Consider the following 16,605-nt stretch of genomic DNA (forward strand, 5'->3'; position numbering starts at 1 on the left):
GCACGGCTGCCACTGCTCTGTGTGCTGTTGGCATCAGGAAGCAAAACCAAACACAAAAGCAATCTGTCTCTATCTCGACCATTTGTCTGCTGCTTACAAGGGCCAAACCTCGGACGTGTGTGCCATCCATCAGGCTTTGAACCCCGCCTTAACACAGCTGGTTTTTCTTTTATTGTAAGGGCAGACCAACCAAAGTTTCTGTCTGCCGTCTCATTTCCACTCTGTAAGCAGAGCAGGGATGCTCATTAAGGGGAACTGCTCCCCACAACCCCGCTCTCATTTTGCATGGATGTGCACTGTGTACCCGTTGGTGTGTGTGCACAGTGACATGATCATTGTGTAAGGGAAAAGAAATAAAACATCCCCACACTGGAGGGATGTTGGATGCTCTCCCTGTCCCACCTCCCGCTGTGGAGCCATTCCAAACTGTCACATGTCGTCAGGTTTAACCCTTGGAAAAATCTCAAAGTGTTTATTAAATATGTATTCAAACAGAATATTTTTTACAGGAAATTTCAGAATTCGTTTTTATCACCCATCTGTGAGTTTCAGCCCATCCCCTCCAAGGCAGAGCTCTGCTGAATGGGGGTTTGGCTGCTTTGATTCACCAGAAATTCCCTTTCTGGCCCGAACTGCAGGAGCTGGGGCTGTGCTGAGCCACACAGCCTGTTGTCCTCAGCCTCGGGTCCCTTCAGTGGTCAGTTATTGAAAACAGAAGCAAAATTGATGTGACAAAAAGGGGATGATTTTGAATGAGAAGTTATTACTTTAACATCTCCTGTCCAATCAACAAGGCTGCGCTGGTGTGCTTCCAGCAGAGAGACGTGAGCACCGAGCTGATATTTGCAAAGCTTGATGTGCAAGACATCAGCCGATGCTGCCAAACTCGAGTTTAAATTTACACATCCTGGCTAAGTCTGCTTTAAATAAAGGCAACATAAATTCCGCATCTTTTCCCCACTGCAGACTTTTTTGGCATCAGTGTCAGGACCTGTGCAGCACAGCAGCTGTCTCTCTGTTATTTTTCAGCAGCACTTTGGGCTGGGTGCAGCACTTGGGTTGCTGCTGGGGATGAGGACCGCAGTGCTTCTGACTGTGAGTCACAGCTGAGCTGTGAAGCTCATGCAAATAAACAGCAATGGGTACAAACCGACTGGGCCCTTATTTTTAGCAGCCTGGCGTGCTGCTGGGGCAGGGCACAGGCCGGGTTAGCTGAGCAGGCAGTGTGCAATGTGCCGCCTGGAGCTGGAACCCATTCTGCTGCAGCTCCTGGTGGAACTTTGCTCCCTGTTGGGTCTCTACCAAAGGAAATGTCTGTGTCCCAGCGTTGGTGGTGAGAGGTCATCTGCCTGTGGATCTCTGCAGATAGGATGGAAAGGCCCGGGGTGTTCTGGAAGGTGATGGGGAACAGAAGCTTCATGCAGATGACTGGGATTTCTCTGCAGCAACCCCAATCTCTGTGCTGGCAGGAACAGGCAGGCTGCACCGCTGCCATCTCCTGTGTGCTGTGACATTTCTCTCATGGTGTGTGTACCGACCAGTGCTTCGACCACTGGACCACCTCCATCTAGGGACAGAAAGCCAACAGCCCTTAGCTCAGTTGGTCACAGCCGCTGCGTTTTGGTGGTTATGCCGTGACAGCCTCAGGAGGTCTCTGGGCAGAGCCTGGCCAAGGCTGCGGGGCTGCAGGAGCTCGCACTGCCCTGTGCAAGATAAAGTGCCAGAGATCCCACGGAACAACACATCTGTGGTTCTCTTCCTGCAGCCTCAGGCACTGGAAGCTGGCACCTGCCTGAGGCCAGGCACGTGCTGTTCTACTGGGGTTGGATGGAGGCAGTGGCAGTGCTGAACCCTGCCGGCTTTCCCCTGAGCCCATCTCCATCCCACTGCCATTGTGTGCAGCCTGGAAATGAGAACACAGCAGTGGGAATAGGGCTGAATGGCTGGAAGGCTCTGTAGGATCGGTACTGCTCTCGTGGTTTTTCATCTCCAGCCAAACATTCAAGCGAAGGGTTGAGCTTCAGCTTTGCTGAAAGTGTAGCCTAACAGCAACCCAGACTTCCCAGATGTGTGGGGAGGGAAGGAGAGAACTGCTCCTGTGAGCGGGCAGAGCCAGGAGCTTCCCTGCTCCGGTTCTCCCATGCACTGTGAGGGATGGGAGCGGGGCTGAGCCCTGGGGCTGCCACCTGGGGCTGCTCTGCACTTCTATTTTTAGGATAATTGCTACAAACATTCTTCAGGATTTTTTTTTTTTTTAAGACAAACCACAACAGCCACTTACATATTTAACAATATATATTTATATATATATATATATAATTTCTAGATCAGTACATTCATCAGTACTTGTTTTTCTTCACAAACAGAAGAACTCTTACAATAGTAGACTTTCTAAAATAAATACTATTAAAATAGAGCTTCAAAATAAATATTCTATACAAAGAAAAACCTTCTGTGGTGACTTCTCAGGGTGCAAGTGTGGCAGGATGCTATCGGGGTGGGGAGGCCTCGCTCAGTGTGGGGGGCAGAGAGGTGGGGGGGCACCGGGGGCTGTGAGTGCCAATTGCTGCAGCCCCCCCATGGGTCGCACGGCACCGGGCAGTAATTTTGGGTAGTGCTCTGTGAGAGGCAGCGCAGCCCGTGCCTGTAGGACCTGGGGGTGGCACAAGACCCAAGTACCGTCAGAGGAAAAGGGGAAGGGGGGCATCGGGATGGGGAAAGCAGGACCTCATTGCCTCTGAGCCGAGCTGCCCCGAGCTGCAGAGCTGGCGGGGTCCCGGGGTGGGGGAGCACTGCTACATCAACCACTGCTCTAACACATCCACAAACACAGTACAGTCTTCCAGCAAGTGGTGGGCTTACATCACAGCAGGATTTATGTATTAAAAGAAACCGACAGAGAAATAGTTTACAACTATGTACAATGAAGGTAGAAGGAGCGGAAGCCTCGTTGCACTGGGGAACGGGGCGGGCATGGCACAGGGTTGGCACAGTGGTAACCACTCTGACATTGCATTTCCTGGCAGGAACCATGCAGCTAGCAATGGGATTTGCTATTGCAGATTTTCAGTACAGACCCCTCAGGAACGGCCAAGGACAGAGGGTCAAAAAGGGGAGACCTGTAGGTAGGGGCCATTTGGCTACTGCGTGTGCTCCCATAGCAGCTGCCCCTCCTGCTGCATTTTCTGGCCTGATTGTATCTTGGGGAAATTATTTCTATTATTAAATACATATACTTTATACATTCAACCAACAGCTCAGCTGGACAGGGGCTGATTTGCCTCTTACATTTTCCCCTCTCATTTGTGCAAGATAATAGGAACAGCCCCACCTGCTTCCTTCTTTCTGGTGTCCCCATATGTTCAACATGAGGATAAACCATAGGAATTGGTATCTGGTAACAGACATGCCCCCTTTCCTACAATTTATCACATACAAGCTAGTAAATATTATAAATATAGAAACTTTTTTTTAAAACTCACCATTCATTAAATATCCAGAATTAAACGTAACCAAACCCCAAGTCATCCAAGGTAAACGGATTCCTAAAACAAAAGACACCAGACCTCCCATCAGCACGCTCCTGCCAACCTCTACGCAGCAACTGCATTGCAGCCGAGCAAATGGCACTCCTGGAAATGCTGCCCGAGCTCTGCCTATTGCTTTGCTAATTAGGAATGACATTTCACTGTCACTGCTGTGCATTTACTGAGGAAATTTCCTCTAATTAAAAAAATAAAGAGAAAAGATAGACTGGATCCCTTTTCAGCATGCAATTAGTACCTACCCACTTAGGACAGCGTTGTGTGCTCAGGCAAAGGTGGTTTGTTGGCACCTCGCAGCTGTCAGAGCAATGGGGTTACTGCCACTGGGGCTCATGCTAAATAAACGTTACAAGCAAACCTTTTGTACAGAGGACGCAAAAGCTGAACAGCAGCAATAAAGTAGGGGAGTGGGATGTGATGCACGCGAGTGCCAATCCCTCCCCTGCATGAAAAAAAAAGAATGTCTGAAGAGCAAAGAGTTGTCCCAGAGAGGAGGTACTGGGTGACGGCATTCTATGAACGCACCTATGTGTATCCTGCGCTTCAGTCTTCGTGGGCTGAGAGTTTTAGAGAAACAAATATGGAATATCTGAACTTCACAGATTGTGTTAAGACTGCCTTTGCTCTGGGAGTGAGCACATGGCAGGGATTTGAACCTTTTGGGGCAGGCGTGTGCTGTTGGTGTAAAATCAGCATTAGATGGGATGAAACCTGGTGCTACAGATTGGGGCAGAGCAGCGCAGTGCTGGGACGTGGCTCAGACCTGTACCCCGTTCTGCTGAAGGCTCCAAAGCAACGTGAGCAGGTGAGCACACAACAGAGCACCGTGCCTAAATGCTGAGACCCCCACAGCACTGTGCTGTGTGTCTACTTCTGGTTCAGACCCTCTGAGGGAGGCAGAAAGCTGGAGGGGAGGGCTTGCTGCACACAGGTGGCCCTGATAATGGAGCAGGTGGGCGGGGGGGGGAGGCTGGGAAGGAGCACTTTTTCCACCTGCAGCTGGGAGCGAATGTGGCTTAGGAGGGGAGAAAACAGGAATCCCACAATGGATGTCAGCTCAAGGCGGTGTTCTGCAAGCAGTGGTGAGAAATGTGAGTGCTGGTGCACTGGTAAGTGAGCGGCTGCGGGTCCTCGCGGTGAGCAGCTGTGTGCATTGTGTTGTACGTGGGCTTGCAGGCTTTGCTCCGAGTGATTGAGATTCCTCCTTTGGCCCTATGAAGTTGAATGCTGACCAGTCCCAAAACCCTGAACGACCCGAAGTGCTTCAGTTTGTAGAAATAGTTGCTCCTGCTTTCTCTGAAGGTGAAAAGCTCGTGTTATCCTCAGAACACAGGTTATGAAAAAACACAACTCCACCCCCTTGGGGAGCATCCTCCCCCCTCCCTCCTTCCCCAGTTATCAAAAGGGCTTCTCAGCCCTGCCGGCTTTGCTCTCGGGCAGTGCCTTGCACATGACACTGTTTGTGTTCTTGCACCTGCAGCCGGGCCGGCGCAGGCGGTCGTAGCAGCGCTGGGACAGCTTGACGCAGCCGGTGGCGGGCAGGTAGCAGAGCAGGCAGGGCAGCACCAGGGACACGGCGCTCATGAAGGCCCAGCGGGCGCAGCAGTTGGACTGGGAGCAGGAGCAGGGGTGGTCGGCACACGTGCCTTCGTCGTCCTCGTTGGTGCAGTGGTAGAAGACACCCTTGACCAGACACATGCAGGTGGAGTAGTTGACCAGGCTCTGCGCCGAGCACAGGCACGCCTGGTTGCACACCCAGCACGACGGCAGAGTCCGGGGCAGTGCACACTCCTTGCACTTGCATTTCCCACAGGCTTCGCACAGCAGAAAGTGCTTATCCAGTTCCTGAGACACGGGCTCCTTCAGGTCCAGGGGTTTGCAGTGGATTGCTTTGGGCTGGATGCGCACCGCCCTGGGTGAGGACTGCTCAGCCACGGGTGCCGGGGCCATGTGGTCCAAGAGCCTTTGGTCAGACGAGGTGCTGCTGCTGCTGCTGATGGAGCTGGGCCGCCCGTTGAAGGAGATCCAGGGGTGGGTGACGTCCTGCTCGCAGCGCTGCGCGTGGCTCGGGGCTGCTTCATGGGGACCCCGGGGTCTCTTGGGGGCTGCCGGCAGGGGAGCAGTGGGGTTGTCAGTGTAGTCGTTCTCTATGTGGGTCGTCTTCATCTGGTCAATGGGCAGGATGGTGAGCGGGTGCTGCAGCCTCCCGTAGGGGATCCGGCTGTCCAGCAGGGGCTGGACCATCACAGAGTTGGGGACGACGGTGATGTTGTGGGGAATCCGGGGCTCCATTGATAAAGCAGCCTGAGCACTGGTGAGAAATATGCTCTTAGGTGTCCTGCGGGGAGGAGAAGAGATAGAAAAGGGATGGGGGAGAGAAAGAGCATGTTGTTATTGAGTTATCCTCCAACCCCAGGCCAAGCAGGGCTCAGTGCACTGACTCATCATGCAAAAGCTCTTAGAAAGTCTGTAAGTCACGCAGCAGGAGGTCATAGAGCCTGCCCAGGTGTAAAGTACATTGCTTTCTTGGCTGTTCTTTCCCACTCCATACCCTTGCCCATAGGTGACACCAGCCTCGGTAGGTCACCATCACTGCGTGCTCTCCAGTGGTTGTTTCTCTTTTTTTTTTTTTTTCCTGCTGAGACCTCAGGGTTACTGTGTATGTTCACATGTATTTTGTTGGCAAACTGCTCGAAATGACTTATCTGCGTCTGGGCACTTCTCTCAGTTGACAATGACCCCTTCCAAATGATGCAGGAGAGCGGCTCGTAGGCACAAAACCTCACTGGAGCACTGGATGGAATGCTTGCCCTGCAGCCCAGGCTCTGCATCAGCTGTGGGAGGACGGCTCGGCCTCAGGAAGCGTCCATCCCCAGCGGCAGCTGTTGGTTTAAGGCTGCTTCCATCCCTCCTGCGGGAGGAGGCAGCTCTCACTCAGCTGCTCTCGGTTGCACAACAGCAGTAGATTGGGTGGGGGCTGGGGAGCACGCAGCCAGGTGGGGCTGTGCTGCATCACCTCCTGCAGGGCTTGGGCCCTTCTTCAAAACACAGAGTGCACTGATATTTGGCTCGAGGGCTGTTTACCAGCTCTGCTAGCTGAGCCCTCTGTTGCTACAGTTTCTAATTTCATTGAAAGAGTGCAATTTATCCTGGAGGAGATCCAAAGATTCAACAGCAGCGTAGGACAAGAAACCACAGGAAGTAACTAAACTTAAATCAAAGAGCGGAAACTACTCGGTTCAAATTTAGAAAGTGCACATTGTTTTCTGGTAGATGTGCCATTTCCTTGCTGGGTGACCTTTATTCATAAATAATATAATGTTGGAGATCAGTTTAAAGAAGTGGTGAGTAAAGCTTCGGAGCGAGTTACAGGAGGGGAAAGGCTTTGGTACCAAGAAAAAGGAAACAGGGAGCTGCCAAAGGCATTTCCAGTTGTGTTCAGGCAAATAAATGAACCTTTTCCAACAGCACTAAATGCCTCCATGCTAGGCGGGCTGTATGGACTGGGTCAGCGACCAGCTGCTATATGAGAAGTGCATGACTGAGATTAAATGTGCATGTTTCTGTAAAAGTATATCCCCACTCCAAGTGTAAAACAACTGCAATGACTGGAGCATGGACAACTACACATTTTCAGAAAGAGAAAGGGAAAAATGTTACTAGAGCCTGCTGTTATCTTTGCAAAAGGTTGCTTTGACATTGGAGGGGCTGCAAACCCATCGGTGTGGCTGTGATCAATGGGAGATGGGCTCCTGCAGGAGGAGCTCCGATGTGTGGGCAGTGCATGGCACAGCCTGAGGGGACAGAGTGCTCCTCTGCCAGCAGCAGTGGTCATTGCCATGCTGCTCCTCTTTGCTAGCTAATGTTCTCTGCTGGGTCTCTCTCATTCATCCAGATTTATTTCATTATTCATTGATGCTTTGGCAACGAGAGCTTTTAAAGCATCTATTTCCTAATTACTGCATTTCATAAGTAAAGATAAGCGATGATTCTGACAACTGTGGGGAATGCGAAGGGGAAGAAGTGCAACATCCTTCTGGGCATCAGAGCCCCACGTCACATAACAAACACTCGCAGCAAGGCTGAGCTCAGCCAAGCGGTGCGTCCCGTCCCTGGGCGCTGCAGGAAGGCTGCGGTTTCACAGCTGTTTCTTTCCTCTGAAGAGAGGCAGCTGTGCTGACCGGGGCAGTCCGTGCAGCAGAGCTGCTGAGAGATGGGAGGTAATGGAAGGAAGTGTGAGCGGAGGTGTGGCGTGCTGCTCTGTCCGTCTGTCCTTCCTGCTGCCTTCCTCAGCTCCCCATAACTCTGGGATAACTCCTCGCGTGTGACTCTGTGCTCTGGCTGGGTTCAGCCCCGCTTGCTGTGGTCTCTGGAGTTTGGTCCTTATGCTGTGGGTTCAGACTGGATCCGTAGATCATTTACCTTGAGGTGTGCTGTGCAGAGCAGTGCAGTTTGTCCCACACCTCTGGCCATGTGGATGGACCTGAGGCTGAGTGCCCACGGTGCTAACAGTGCTCTGTGCTACTGACTGTGGCAACCAAACAGGCCGGTTTCCATCAGCTTTGGAGCTGTGTGGCCAGCAGTGGCCCAGCACTATCAATGCTGTCGCTTGAAGTTACATCATCACGTTAATTGGTGGCCGTAGGCAGTGAGTCTGTCACTCCCAAACCCCCAAAACCAGCAGTGCTGTGTGCTCAGGCACAGCCATGTGCAGGAAGACTTCAAAAGATAATGCTAATCAGGATTTCAGTGTTAATTATCACAGGAAGGAGATGAACCCTACACGAAGTACCCCACTTCAGGATAGTTAATGCTGAAAATGATTCATCATCTTTTTTTTTTCTTTTCATTATAATTCTGCTTCAAATTGTCCTTCTGAGAGAAAAAAAATGCTTGTGGGGCAGAGCCCACAGGTATTTGGGCTCGGGATCCTTTCAGATAAAGCCTTTGGATCCAGATGAGATCCAGCTCTCCTAATTACCTGACCCCTGCTCCAGACTATGCCTGCCTTGCAGCAGCTCAGCTTTCAGACACCACTCTTTCACACCCTCCAGTTTAGCCCCACTCAGTCCCTCCTTTCTGCCCAGTCCTCACTGCCAAGCAAAGAATTCCACAGTTAGCTGCTCTCACTTCATGAGTTACACATCAACAAAGCACATCACTGATATTTATGGGATTTTCCAAGGACTGTGACTATGCTGCTGCTGCGGCCTTGTTGCCACAGGTCTCAGCAGTGCAGTGAGATTGCTGGTGACAGATCCAGGTCACGCATCTCTGGAGCTGAGCTGGGTGTTGGGCCTGCCTATTGGGTCTGTCTATGGGAACAATGATGACAGCTTATGGTGTGCTTGTTTCAGTCTCTGCATGCTCCCACTGGCACATCCCTAAAGCTACGTCTTTCCTTGAACTGCTTTCAGCCTGATGCCTGCATCCTAGGAAAAGAGATTTTGGATTTTGTGGCAGGCATCAGTCAGTCCTACTGCCAGCTGTTAGCAGGCTGAACTCAGAGAAATGTGTGGCACGGTGAGGGGTTCAGGGCTGCTGTGGCTGTATTGCAGGAGGTGGGTGCTTCCCTCATGCAGAACAGGGATCCCAGGGAGCTCTCTGGGTAAGAGCTTGTGCTGGACCAGGGGCAAGTTGAGAGTTAGACTGCTCCCATGAGTTCTTGCAGGCTGAGGTGTACCTGCCTGAGTACGCTGACATCCTGCCCTGGGACACCCCGAAGGCATCAGCACTTGGTCTTTTTTTGGTTATTGTGTTCCTCGGGGAAAAAATGTGGCTGCAACCAGTCTGCAACGGTGCCAGGATGGCTGGAACAAACAGGCGAGTCTGCTTGCGAAAGGCAGTCAGCCTGCGGGGATGTGTGGGGATACCAGGTAGCTCCTGGGAGGCAGGAGTAAGACATTCACTTGTTCCTGTTCCAGGAGTGGGACACTGTGCCCTTCCTTGCTCCCCACCAGGAGCGTTCTGTGCATGGACATTCACCAGTGAGGACGGCGCTGCTGCACACAGAGGTACCAAAACCTGCAGCTCCCACCCAAATGGTGCTCGGGGTGACCAGGCTGAACTTCAGCCCTTGACAAAGGACTGGAGCCGTGGGTACCTTGGCTCAAAGAGCTGAGCCCACCCGCTCAGAGCAGCCTGCTGGGCCCTGCGGTTCGTGCTGCTGGTGCTGGGAGCAGAGCTCCTTCTGGCAGCATCAGTTTGGTAACGTTCAGAGATACTGAATTAATTGCTCGGATTGAATGGATTTAGTGTAATGAGATGTTGCATTTAGAGAAAATTGTAGATTGAGGAGAGCAGAAAAAGAAAAATAGAAGCAATAATCAAGTAGAATCCAAGGAGATAACCAAGGAGATCCAAGGTACTTAAGCACTATAACTTCATAAAAGCTATGAAACTTGCTGCAGTGCCTTTGTAATCCATTGTGCTAATTCAGTCTGACTGGAAATAGCATTTTAATTCTGAGGAAAAAATGCCATACACAATACTTGTAAACAAAATTGGTTAACCTTTGATCATCAGTAATTGCAAACATATTATAACATTAACGTGGGCACAAATTCACTGGATGCAATTGTACAGGCAATTTTCTGTAAGTAGGCAACAGGAAGGGAAATTCAGGCGTATGTTCTTACATTGGGATTTATTCATTCTTCAGAGCTAGGTAAAACAATGAAGCTCTTTTCAAAGCAGAAACGTCAACACAGTCCCATGTAGAGAAAATCTCTCCCCCTGTGCCATCCAGGAGCTGCAGGGCTGCTCACCACATACCGTTCTGAAGTCAAAATATATTCCCTTCCAAAGGATCTATGTTGGATTCAGAGAGCCAGCTCCATAAATGTGCTGCAGTTCTTGTTTTGTCTCTCCGTTTGGGTATTGCCCATTTAAAATGCCTATTATACAAGATAATTGCAAATCCTCGAGTTGTAGGAAACCGGTGGGTGTTTTGAAGTCTTTTGGTGGTTGTTTTCAGACTCAGAAGTTTCGTAAGATTCTTTCTTTTGTCCAATGAAGTTGAAACAAAAGTGTTCTTATGTTTTAATAGGATTTTGGACTTGCCTACATAATGTTATGGAAAGCAACATCCTTGTGGGCAATTCTGTGAGAGAGCCATAATAACCCACAGGAAAGCTCATTCCCATTAATGTATTCAGAGCCATTTCTGCAATTGAAAGCAATAAGGTTCTGGCATTTTTATTTTCAAGTGGGATAACTTGTCTTCCAGTTACTGAAGAACAAAAAGGATCCCGAAGTACATATTTAATGAGTGCAGATGTGCGTGCTGTTCATAACTGCCTCAATTACCTATTAGTTCATGGTTCTAATATGGCCTCGTACATTTAACAACTTTATAGATGTGTGGTAACAAACAAATAATGAGAATAAAGGACTTCTGGTGTCTGGAATTGGGTCCTGTTTGGAAGCAATGCTCCCAGGTTGGGCTCTGGGAAGCATTGATGTGAGCCTGCAACCCCTCAGTGCCCCATCCGCTGAAGTCAGCAGGAAAAGAGGAAAACGTGCTCTGTGAGGCAGCCAGCACCATGCAGGGCACGCTGCTCTGCCCCAGCCATCTTCAGCATGCAGATGCTGATGTGCTCACACCTGGGCTCAGTCTTAAATGTAATAGAAAAGAAGAGCCCAGATGGGCTGCCTGGGGTCTGTTATGAGCACAGGAGTAGCGTAGCCACCAAAAATTCCCAGCACTCACAGTTATAAAGGGCAGAAGATCAGGGGTCACTTGATTTCTTCCTAAGCAAGATTTCCACTGGGACTGCTGGCACTGGGCTGTCCCTTAGCACCTCTGCTGAGCCCAGACCTGTACTGTAGGGCTGGAGCTGCTGGGCCCCCGGGGTCTGTGCTGTCACCCCGAGGCACCTTGCCATAATGACATGGGGTGAGAAGAAAGGTAATGGGGTCAGAAGAGTCCTCTTCCTTCTGTAAGCTGGAGAAGCGTTTCCAGCAAAGTAAACCAAACTTGAATTTTCAGTAAGAACTTGATCACTATTTTTCCAAGGTTTTTCCAGACTGCGAAGCATCACAAACCCTTGTGAAGAAAGGATGGGGAAATTACTGCAGAGAAATTAAAGGGCAAATCCTGACTGCTGTCAGAGAGCCTTCCAGGGCCATGGAGCACTGCTGTGGCTCAGGGATGGCACAGAGGCCCTGGCATCTTATTGCCCAACAGCAAGGCTGCACCTCCTTCTGGCTATTGTCATTAGACCTGCTGTTATCCGCGTGCATTCTGAATTCCATTCTCTCAGAGAAAAGTGACAGCCATCTAATGGAGATTAAAATATTCGTAGCAAAAGTGGCAGTAAATGCACTGTGGAAATTTGCTTGTTTTCTTTGCTCTAATGGGATATATGATATTTTGAGACAGAAATGTCTCAAAAGGAAAAGAATCAAAAAAACCACAACAATAATATCTTTATAGATGCATCTGAATACAAAGAAACTGTCATAATTGAAAACAATAGGCTTGAGCATCTTGCTGTCAAGGGAGGCCATAGATATTCCAAAGCCTGTGCATGTTGGCACCATTCAGAATCGATGGCAACCTGTGTGAATGGTCCTTCCTCTAATTTATTGCTACTTTTAGAACGATCGTGCCTGTGTTCTCACTTCTATGGCGGTTTGGCTGTATAGTCTAGAAAATCTTATCTAGAAAGGGTTCATCTCAGCTGCAGCCACAGTGCTTTCGGGCAAACTCAAAGGTGCTGCCTTCTGCATCTGCCAGCTCTTCCATTGGCAGCTCCTGGCTGAGCACATGGGACGTGCTGTGGGCAGAGCCAGGGGGCACGGGCCCAGAGCTGTCCTTGCCGCAAAGCAGGACTTGCAGAGAGAGGAGTGAGACCCGCAGGGTGCAGCACAGCGTGGTGCAGGCAGAGCCTGGCCCTGGTGGGTGACAGAGGAGCATCCCTGCTGTGTGCCTCCTCCTGCAGCATGGGGCACAGGGAGCCACGGCCCAAACCCCAGCACAGGGAGCTGCAAGGGGACAGCGGTGCCTTGGCCTTCGGGTGGCATTAAGGACACCTCTCACCCAGACCTCCGCAGTGATGGAGGCCGTGCTGCTGCTGCCCCAAGTGAAAAGGTTCAATAAAAGTTTTTAATGAGGGAGGGCTATGCTTGAAGCTAGAGGAGGCCCCTCGGTAAGCACGTTGTAAATGTGTGATGCGGAGCAATATGTGATGTTGGAGTTCATTAAGACTGACTTATTCTGCTTACGTTTTGAGTTGAGCAGTGAATTCTTTAAAATCAGATTAAAAAAAAAAAAAAAAGACTCTTTTCCATGAAGTGAGAATTAACATTAACGCAATATTGGTATTGATCCTTTTTTCCCCACTTAACAGCCTTGTCTACATGAGGACAGCTAGAATTTTCTCTACTAGTAAGGAGGAAAAAAAATTAGAAAGCTTACTGGGGAAATCTGCCATTTTTGAAAGGAGGCCCTGCACTTCTGCCAGAGCTGGGAGATTCAGGAGCTGGGAAATGAGAGCCGTAGACTTCCAAGAAGCTGTCTCTGTCCAGCTCCAGTCTGTTCCTATGGTGTGAGTGAATAAAGCACATTTTGGCCCGTGAACATTCAGATCTCCAGGGACTCAAATTTCTCAGTAAAGGCCTTTTATTGGATAAGAACATTTATTTTAAGGCCAGAAAACTGAGCTCAGATGTGATCTATTAAGCTAATGGTACCAAAATGATGACCGTATTATAAGGATTTTATTATCTGACGGAATTACGTTGTGTTGCATTGAAAAGGAATAAACAAGCAACACTTGTGTGACTGCTTGCCTATAAAAAGGCAAGTTTAAGGATAGGGCTGAATCTGGAAAATCGCATAGCACTGTGATTAATGAATGTTAGGCTTTTATGGTCAGTATTTGGAAAACCATCAGAGCTGTGAATTAATTATTGCTGTAGTGTTGCAAAGGTGGCAAATTTCATTTCACTGAAGAGATTGCAGTTTTATTTGGGAGGTGGTCAGGGGGAGGGGGGGTGCTTTTGGAGATGCAGCATTTCCCAGCGTGATCCAGGAATTAGTCACGATTCCATAAAAACAGCTTTTGTTCTGCAGTTTCAGGAGGAGAGCAAATAGTTTCTCCCATGCACAAACCTCACACACAATTTCAAAAGGACTGCAGTGCCCAGAAATAGTCCATTTGATTTTACAATACCAATATAGAGTCCTTTCTAGCAACAGAAACACAGTAGCCCATGGAAAATGGCACATCTATCAATGAGACATCCCCAGTGGGGTTCCAATAACTGAGAACAACCCCCCCTCCTGCTATCAGTCAGGAGAAGGGGGAAGCTAGTCATCAAGATCATTGTGATTCAGACACAAATTATAACTTTATTCTTCAACCCAAAATAAAGAGCGAGGGGGAAAGCCTCCATATTGGGAAATTTCCCTTCACCTAATTAAACTACAATTCCTAAGCTGATTTTTTTGATATCCAGCACCCTTAGTGTGGCTTGGAAGGATGGCAGCAGCTGGAGAAGTTTTAAAGAATCTAGAACGTGCCTTTTGTGCTCTGGATTAATCAGTGATGTCTTTCCATTTCTCCGCCTTTCTTTCCTACACCCTTTAAAGCAGAAGTTGAATCCATAAAAGATATCAATCCACAAACGAGACCCATCTCTTGGTCACTCGAGGAAAAAGCACCATGCTTTTTCTTTCTGCTGATTAATGCTGATATTCATTTGCACTGTCATTTCCAAGGTCTGCATTTCCAGTCCCGCTTTCCTCCAAGACCTTTGTGCCTTTTATATGCCCCGTCTGCTTTTTCCATTCCCCTCCTGATAATGAATTTTCAGAACATGTCGTCTCCAGGCTTGCCTTTCTCCTTTGATGCCGGGACTAGTACCAGAAAATAAAATCCTGGCTTATCTCTGCTACGCAGTTGGTAGAGAAGAGCAGCCTGGACACATTTCCCCTCCATCTATAACACATTCCATTTACCTTTATGAAATGATTCTATACACATTTTTATTGCTTATTTAGCCTTTAAAATATAGAATCCATCCAGATTTAACACTGAAGTAGCCAAATGTACAGCAAAATAGGGAACAGAATAATGATGGAATAAGGCACAAAGGCCAGGGGGGGGAAAAAAAAAAGAAAAAAAAAAGACAGCTGTGTGAAATAAAATGCTGAAGAGCAAAGGTCACCCAGGAGAGACCTGACACACCAGTGCCTGATCTCTGGAGTGTCCTGTCATGGAGACAGCTCAGAACTCCATGACACAACCAAGACAGAGGGCTTCGGAAAAGAGAGGAAGTAGGTAAAAGCAGCATTCATATTCCAAAGTAAGAAATACCCGATTCTTATTTATCAGCCCAAACGACCACACATTTATGATCCTTTTTCTGAAGAGAAAGGAGAAGAGGACACCCCATCACTAGGGAGAGAAGTGTTGCTCTGGTTGGAAAGCCCTACGAATCACCCTGCCGCAAGTAGGGCCAGCACTGCCTGCCTCTGCCATCCCCTGAATGCAGATGTTGGGAGAACATAGAAGAGAGGCATAAATAAGAATTACAGGAACAGAAATGTAAATTCTGCAGGAAAAGGGAGATTTCTTCAGAACGTGAAGTCTCCTCTGAATTGGGGAGCACCGGGCAGCTCTCTACTGTATATAATTATAGATAATTGCTGTTAGAAAAGTCACGGTGCAGAATACGCTTGCGATCAGCGATCTCTAAGGGGACGGACAAATCCATCTACGAGTGCGAGATTTTCCCTCGGGGAGCAGGCTTGATTTTTCCCAGTTTAAATCCACGTAACATTCCCCCGAGCGCGGATCCCACACTTACCCGAGGGATCCCAGCCAGGAGCATCTCTGCAACGCGAGCGGAGCCCTCCGGGACCAGGGCTGCGAGCGCGGCTCTGACAGCGGCTCCGCTGCCCCCGCTCCGCCGCGGTGCTGCAAAGCCGCTGCCTGGGAAAATGGCTATTTTATGAATGGGAGGGCAGCGGCCCCCACCGCGCAGGCGCAGCCTCCCTACTCTATGAATGGGTGGGCACCGAGGCGCCACGGCGCATGCTCGGCTCCCTTTTATGAATGGGGGGCTGGAGAGAGACTGGCTGCGAGCCGCGGAGCGCGGATACGGCTCTCGCTCGCTGTTTGCGTGCCCCCATCCCCCGCTTATTTATTTATTTATTCATTTTGTGAATGGAGGGCAGGCGGTGACAGTTGCGCACGTACCGCGCCCTCTGCCCGGCCTGAAGGTAACGGCGGCTCAGGGTGGGGGGGCGGCGGCGGCCCCGGCCCCCCTGTAGCTGTGGGCACGGAGCGGGGCTGGGGGCAGCCGTGCTGTTCGGGCTGCGGGCCCGTTGCGGGGGTGCCGCACATGCATCTCCTCCTGCTCGTGCATAGCAGCTTGTGTGTCGTGCTGGCATCATCGATGTGAAAAAGCAAGGAAAAGCTGAGGCGTTACATATGTGGCGTGTGGATTTATTTCATGGCTCTTCTCCTTTGAGAAGACGAAGGGCAGAGCTGCGCGGTTCGCACCGAGCCACAGAGATGTGGTCCCGCCCGATGGAAGCGAGGCGTCGCGATGCCGCTCTCAGCTTTGCAGCCGTTTCCTTGCCGAGGCTGCTGTCAGCCCCGCTGGGTGCAGTGTAATGTAGCCCCCGGATCAGGTTTTCGAATGGTCTTCAGCAAACAATAGCTGCTTGCTGGTAGGTGCGGGGCTCCCCCGCAAACCTGGCCCTGACTCCGCGCGCTCTGCCCTTATGTCTTCAGATCCTATTCAGCAAATGGAGACCCTCCTTCAATTCTCAGCTGGTGCCGAACGGCCCCGGGCTGGGGTTTGCTCCCTCAGGAGCACGTTGCTTTACAGGGAAAACGCACGAGGAATAATGATGTATTTTTTAATATGTGAAAAGAGTAAAATTCAGCGTACAAAACAACCTCTTTGTCGTTTTACAGCATACATTTAATAGCTCACAGCGCAGTGACGGAAGGTCCGCGTTCAGCACTGCCGGTGTGAGCGCTGCCCCTTACTGCAGTCCGCCTCCTGGGAAGGTTTCTCCCTACGGAAGTGTGCGCTCAAA

At 49.9% G+C, this 16,605-nt stretch overlaps 1 protein-coding gene across 1 annotated transcript; it reads right to left on the bottom strand.

The window, feature by feature from the left end:
* Positions 1-4,833: 4,833 nt before the first annotated feature.
* Positions 4,834-15,512, bottom strand: SPRY4 (sprouty RTK signaling antagonist 4). The gene is made up of 2 exons (XM_010719230.3): positions 15,363-15,512; positions 4,834-5,883 (listed from the first exon to the last, which is right to left on the bottom strand). The coding sequence occupies exon 2, from the start codon at positions 5,835-5,837 to the stop codon at positions 4,944-4,946; it is 894 nt and encodes a 297-aa protein (XP_010717532.1). The 5' UTR covers positions 5,838-5,883; positions 15,363-15,512; the 3' UTR covers positions 4,834-4,943.
* Positions 15,513-16,605: the final 1,093 nt, after the last annotated feature.

Source organism: Meleagris gallopavo, chromosome 15 (genome assembly GCF_000146605.3).
Source record: "Meleagris gallopavo isolate NT-WF06-2002-E0010 breed Aviagen turkey brand Nicholas breeding stock chromosome 15, Turkey_5.1, whole genome shotgun sequence".
NCBI classification, from domain to species: Eukaryota; Metazoa; Chordata; class Aves; order Galliformes; family Phasianidae; genus Meleagris; species Meleagris gallopavo.